The sequence below is a fragment of the Nicotiana tomentosiformis genome, chromosome 11 (genome assembly GCF_000390325.3).
Source record: "Nicotiana tomentosiformis chromosome 11, ASM39032v3, whole genome shotgun sequence".
NCBI lineage: Eukaryota > Viridiplantae > Streptophyta > Magnoliopsida > Solanales > Solanaceae > Nicotiana > Nicotiana tomentosiformis.
The window spans coordinates 94,722,209-94,729,217 of NC_090822.1; the positions used below are offsets into that span (position 1 = coordinate 94,722,209).

At 36.0% G+C, this 7,009-nt stretch overlaps 1 protein-coding gene across 1 annotated transcript; it reads left to right on the forward strand.

Moving 5' to 3' along the window:
• The first annotated feature begins 492 nt into the window (after positions 1-492).
• On the forward strand, positions 493-5,934 carry LOC104106842 (uncharacterized). The gene is made up of 13 exons (XM_009615486.4): positions 493-646; positions 734-829; positions 931-1,008; positions 2,485-2,565; positions 2,642-2,861; positions 2,944-3,002; positions 3,910-3,959; positions 4,093-4,180; positions 4,279-4,539; positions 4,637-4,729; positions 5,029-5,133; positions 5,281-5,397; positions 5,581-5,934. The coding sequence occupies exons 1-13, from the start codon at positions 500-502 to the stop codon at positions 5,653-5,655; spliced, it is 1,470 nt and encodes a 489-aa protein (XP_009613781.2). The 5' UTR covers positions 493-499; the 3' UTR covers positions 5,656-5,934.
• The last annotated feature ends 1,075 nt before the right edge of the window (positions 5,935-7,009 follow it).

Below are 7,009 nucleotides of genomic sequence, written 5' to 3' on the forward strand. Positions count from 1 at the left end.
ACATTACCCCGGTAGAGTATTATCCATATCTGGTATAATGAGCTTATACTTTCGGTACCCCGTTATGGATAAACATTACCCCCGGTAGAAGATTATCCATATATGGTATAATGAGCTTATCCTTTCGGTACCTCGTTATGGATAAACATTACCTCCGGTAGAAGATTATCCATATCTGGTATAATGAGCTTATCCTTTCGATACCCCGTTATGGATAAACATTACCCCGATAGAAGATTATCCATATCTGATATAATGAACTTATCCTTTCGGTATCCCGTTATGGATAAACATTATCCTGGTAGAAGATTATCTATATCTGGTACAGTAACAACTTACACAACAGCTTAGAGAAGCAATTTACATTATGTACATAAATTTAAAGTTTGAATAATATATCAGTTTATCTCTATACTTGTCTTTTACTTTCCGGCCTTTATTTTATAACAAAAATTAAATTTTTTTGACTGTGTACTTCATCAATCCCTTTTACGTTAAAATGACCAAAAACTCCTTAAACCTCAACGCCATCGCCCCTCTGAAGTGTGAAAAAGCTCTTCTCCGCGGTTGCTTCATACCCATGGATTTTCAAGTGGTAGTATTAGCAGGTGGCTTCTCAAAAAGCCTTGTTCCTCTTGTTTCCAAGGTCTCCTCCTTTTACCCTTTTTCTCTTTTAGCCCTTTCCCATTTTTTCCTATTACTTTTATAAGTTCTTCTCCAATAAAATCTGCAGGAGGTGCCCAAAGCGTTGCTTCCAGTGGCAAACCGGCCGGTTCTGTCTTACGTGCTGGAGCATTTTGAGCAAAACAATCTCAAGGATTTTATTGTTGTGAGTTAATTGTGTTTTGAGCACTGAACTATTTCTTGTGTTAATTATGGAAATTAGGGTTATTTAATTGAATAGTGTGGTTGATTGTGGTATTTTATCAGGTTGTTGAAGGGGAAAGTGCAGCTCTTCTTGTTGGGGGTTGGATTTCAAATGCTTATGTTGATCGCCTACATGTTGAGGTAATTCTTGGATCACTTTATGTGGCAGTGTTTGAGTGGACATGGAATTTAAGAAAGAAAAAAATAACTTTTGAATCTTGTGGTCTAAAACAAGCTATAGATATTTATAGGGTTATAAATCATCTCAGCAACGGTAAAATGAGAAGTTTGAATTGTTTCTAAATATAAAAAAGTGCATTCTTTTTGGGAAGCGAGGTGATATTGTGAAGAAAACTATGAGGGTTATAAGTGCGTGTTATAGTACATTGTTTCAGCTGTCAAGTGAAATTTGGCAATATTGATATTGCAGACATGATAGGTGATTCCCCTAACAATTTTTTGTTCTAATGTATGTAACTAAAGAGAAATAGTAATAAGATTGTTAGAAACTTAGAATAGTGTGGATACTTTTTGTTTGATGATTCAATTTTGTTTTGGCATATAGCTCAAAGATTATGAGTAGGTTCTTCAAGGATGTGACCTATTGATCAATGAAGCGGGAGAACCATGAGATCTCAGGTTCAAATCCCAGCGGAGATTAAAAACATTAGGTGATTTTTTCCCATCCTAAGCTTTGATGGCAGAGTTACCCATACTTGTATTGGTCCGAGGTAGTAGATACCCAGTGAAGCGTGCAAGGTGGTCCTGACACAACCATCATAAAGAAAAAGGTCTTTGAGCATCTTCACGCTTAACAACAGAGAGAAGGGCTTTGGTAACTAAGAAATTTCATGCTTCTAGTGGAATCCAGTTGCTTTGCAAGTCTGCCAACTGCACTCCCCAGATGCAGCCTTAATATTTTTGATAGGTTATGCAGCACTACTATCGACTATAGGGAAGCAAGGAAACTAGCTTTGCGCATATCAGTTTTGTTTATTGTTGTACATAAACAAATTACAAGTCTTGATTTGGCAAGGCGCTGATCACAATCCAAATAGAGACGGGCTAGAATGATTCTCCATTGACAATCTGCACGCCTCAATTTCCCAACTCAAGTCCCAAATCGAGTCCCAACTTCGAATTCCAGTTCAATCCCAAACCTTATTATTATTGGTCTTTAAGAAAATACTAATGAAGAAGAAGAGAAGAGAGGAGGGGGCAGGGGACAAGTGAGGAAGACGTGGTGAATTTGCAGAGAAAAGTAAATTGTCTAACAGTGCGGGAATATGGTTAAAGGGGCAAATAAAATGGGAGTTGGGCTATTTTGTGCTAAACTTAAGGCCGAATGGCCAAGCAGTGCCAAATTATTATTATTATTGTTATTTCTTTTGTTATGAGCTTGCTCTTTATTAACGTTAATGCTCCTCAACAGTTGGACTCTAAATAAATTTATTTAATGCTCCCTGTTGACTGTTTTGAGCAGGATGAATCTAGTAGTTTTACCATTAAAAAGTTCACTTGATAAATCTAGTGCTCATCCTTATACTTATTTGGCCCATGTTAACTTAGTATGGTTGTTGCTACAAAGGGCTTATTTTGTTGTTACTTTGTCTTCAGGTTGCAGCAGTCCCTGAGGATATCGGGACAGCTGGAGCTCTTAGGGCCATTGATCACCACCTGACTGCAAAAGACATTTTGGTTGATGTTCTAATCCGAATTGCTTTCCAACATGGTCGCATGCTTCAATGAGCTAATTAGTTTGATTCTTATGCAGGTTGTGAGTGGTGATCTTGTTTCTGATATTCCTCCTGGGGCAGTGGCAGCTGCTCATAGACGACATGATGCTGCAGTGACCGCTATGCTTTGTTCTACTCCTGTCAGTGGCCCATCAGAGTCAGGTTCCTCTGGCGGAAAGGACAAAGCCAAGAAACCGGCACGCCATAACATTATAGGACTGGACCCCACTAAACAATTTCTGTTGCATATAGCTGCTGGTGAGACCCCTGCATATGCTTTTACATCCTTCATGCATCAATTGGTTTTATTCCCTTACGAGGCATCTTTGATATCCTCTAGGAGCTGAAGTTGAGAAAGATATTCGTGTCCAGAAGAGCATTCTCCGGGCGGTAGGCCAGGTAAATGATGCCAATCAGTACGAACTTCATAGCTAATGAAATCACTAAGATGGGAGTTTTTTCTGATATGTTTCTCTTCTACTCATGCACCTTTCCTCTTGTCTGATTCCTGTTACTTGAGAAACTAATGGGAAAAGAGAGGGGAAATAAGTGAAGGACTGGTAGATTTGCTTGAAGATGTAGTATTCTTCTTCTCCTCCTCCAAATCTATGATTCAGCTTGGCTATGGCTTGCCATTATTTTGGAATTTTTCCTTCATATGATCTATCTCTTTCATTTCTTCTATATCCAATGCACGAGTTTTTATGTTTTTCATGATCACATGTATATCTGTTATTTTTTTTGGGTAAATAAAAGAAATTTTATTACCAATGACATTCTGTAAATATACAAACACAAAAAACTGCATACTGTTCCATCCAAAATGCAGAAAACAGCTACTCAACTAAAACATCAAAGAACTCCACAAACAACTATTCTGTAATGCAATACTATCGAGGATAGAAATTAAGTTGTCTAAGTACTGCAGTCGGCCTATTCTTCATTGGTGCTCTATAAACACTTCTTGAATAATCTTCCTGATAATGATCTCTGGTTCAGTTTGCTTCCCCCGAAAAACTCTTTGGTTCCTCTCTATCCAAATACGATAAACACAGACTGCCTTGTATATGTATTATTGAATTTTGCTTATTAACCAACGTGAGATACTGGACTTACTGCTCTCTGCAAGAACCTTTTCTGTTGTTTCTTTTTGCCTTTTTTCTCTTTTCACATGAAAATATGATATTAGAATTTAGACCATTAGAAAAGAAGTGCATGCGTGCACATACATCCAAATATACGATCTTCTCCCTAATTTTCGGTGGAGTTTTCCTTCTCCTTCTTATCCTTTTTCTTTAATCTGCAGATGGAGATTCGTGCTGATCTAATGGATGCTCATATGTATGCCTTCAAGAGGTTCGAGGTGTTTCTATCTGATTTCAAGTAGTTTTAGTTGATGTTGTTTATCCATTATGCTTGGATATTCTCTAAGATGGTTTTTCGTGGGTATGTTCGAAAATGGTCGTCATTTCCATGTTTTCTCCTGTAGAGCCGTTTTGCAAGAGATTCTGAATAAGAAAGAAACTTTTCTGAGCTTGAGGCGCGACGTGTTGCCTTATCTCGTGAGGAATCAGCTAGTAAGTCTTATAACACATGATGTTTTTCTGCCACATGTTAACTTTGTTTACTTCCCATCTAAGATTCTCCATGAGTTGATGATGTTGAATTATATTAGAGATCTGAGTTATCACAAAATGGAGTGCTAGCAGAAGAAAATGGGCATCATAAGGATTTTTCTGAGAGTAGTACAGTTATGCTGTCACAACTACTGACCAATGCATCTACACAAAGTTTTCATGAACTATACGCTTTGGGTCCTGATGGTTCTGCTCCGTCTCCAAGAAAGACTCACAAGTGCTGTGTATATATTGCCAGCAAGAGCAATTATTGTGTGCGCTTAAACTCCATTCAAGCCTTCAGTGACATAAATCGAGATGTGAGATTTACTGTTTAATCTTGTATTTTTGCTTATCTCTAAAGCAGATGTGTTTGCTTATCTGCTAATGAGCTAGTTTACTTTCTCTATGATTTAGGTCATAGGTGATGCTAGTCACCTGTCAGACTATTCTTTCTCTCCTCAGAACAACATCATTCATCCTACAGCCGTGCTTGGTTCCAAAACTACAGTGAGTTGCAACTTACAGTTATATATGCAGAATATTATGTTGTTGCACATGTTGTGTCATCTTTATTTTTTATTTTTTATTTTTTATTTTTGTTAGTGCCGAAGAAAGAAGTTCATATTGCATCATACCTTTCCTTTAGGTTTTAATTTGTCTTGTTGGATCTTGATTTGTTTTATGGGAATATAAGAAATTTATATATGATTAACTTGCACTAAGTCAGTGCGACAAAAAAACACAGTTACAAATTGTGCAAATTTTTGGATCTTGGTTCTCATGACTGAGGTATTTATCTAATTTAGGTTGGACCGCATTGTATGCTAGGAGAAGGTTCACAAATGGGTGACAAGTGCAGCGTGAAAAAGTCTGTCATTGGTCGGCATTGTCGGATCGGCTCAAATGTGAAGGCATGATTCATTCTTTACCTTTGATAAAAAGGAACACAGATATTGTTTGCAACTTTCTGTCGCACAAGGATGCAAACCTCAGGAAACGCAGTACATGTTGTTCCTAGCTCGTTATTAAGTTGCTTCCCTTCTTGCTTGTTTTTGCAGGTTGTCAACTCAGTCATCATGGACCATGTCACCATTGGAGATGGTTGTTCGATCCAAGGTTCTGTTATTTGCAGTAATGTACAGCTCCAAGAACGTGCTGTACTGAAAGATTGCCAGGTATTGTGCTTTTCTTCTTTCGCCTACTTCTATTTTCTAGAACAATAACACTAATTATTTGTTACTATTGTTGTTGACATTATTAAAATTTTGTTATTGCGTGCGAGCTTAGGGAGTAGGGAATGAGTTAATGTTTGCATTTGTTTTCAAGTTTGAGTACTTCATTTTGCACGTTCGACACAGGTTGGAGCAGGTTATGTGGTCTCAGCAGGCAGTGAACATAAAGGAGAATCCTTGGCAAAGAAAGAGAAACAATAACTATTTATATTGGTTACTTACAGTGTGATCAACGGGACCCTGATTTCTTTAGGATTTTTGTTGCTTTGGCCTGCCAATGATATGCTCGTCCAATGAACTCCATGTTAACCAATAGAGCAAAGGCAATTTTGTTTGGCTTTCTTGCCTTGTCTGAAGATTTGTTTCCATATTAAGTTTTGTTGTTAGGGTGAATCTGTTGTAGAGTTTACGTGTTTGAAAATCAAACAGCAGAACTCGACAATGCTCCATTTGATATGAAAAGTGACTGCGTGCGCTCTCTCTCCTCTCCTTTATTAATAAACTAGTTTAGTTGACCGTAAAAGACATTTTAAATTTACGAAATATATTATTTTTTTAATAAAACATAAAATTTTCAATAGAATGATTAAAAAAATAGCTATCTATCATCTTATATCTTATAGACTTGGTAAAAATTATCTATTGTTAAACCAAGTGAACATTCACTTGAAACAAAAACATCAACTTAGTTTGAAATGTCAATTGAAGTTTTTACTTTGAGAATTAACTAAACCAATATCATATCATGATAAATACACATTTAAAAATCTAATAGTTACAGATCTTAGTACTTTAGATGTTCGTCAAATTGTACGATCTCTCAACATCTTGGCGTGGTATTTAAAGACATTTCATCTTGCAAGCATCAATCATAAACAAAACTTCATTTTTAACAGACACGAACAAAATTATAGTAGTCAACTTAAAATTATTTTTCACTTAAATATGATAATGGACAATCAAAGCAAATTTAAAAGAGACGCGCTAAGTGCCTTCTTCTTTCTTTTCCTGCAATGACTACTATCTTTGTTAAAAAAATTTAAATAATCAAAACGTCAAAAAATTTGAAAGGAAAAGAATTCATAAACCTTATTGCATTCATGGACATAGACACACTCATATTAGATACTAACATATGATTTTAAAAAAAAATATATTTATAAGGAACAAAATAAAATAAAAATATATACTGTGGCCCAAATATACCAACTCTCTCAAAATCATAAGACAAAATACAGCCTTATTTTAGCAATCAAAAGAAAACAAACGAAAAGTACGTAGAATGAAAAAAATCTGTTACAACTTGGATGCCTTAATTTCTCTTACTTGTCCACTATTTTCTACCCTCATCCATTCTACATAAATAACTGACATCATCCGAATTTGTTATAGCAGGGCTCAATGGTGATTTGCTTATACACATAGTGATTTAATTCTATACCTAAGAAATAAAAAACTGTAAGAGAACAAAAAATGATCGAACGTTAAGATAGAGAACTGCTAACTGAATTGATCTAAAAAAATAGAGAATGTGTTAGGGAGACCTGATCAAATA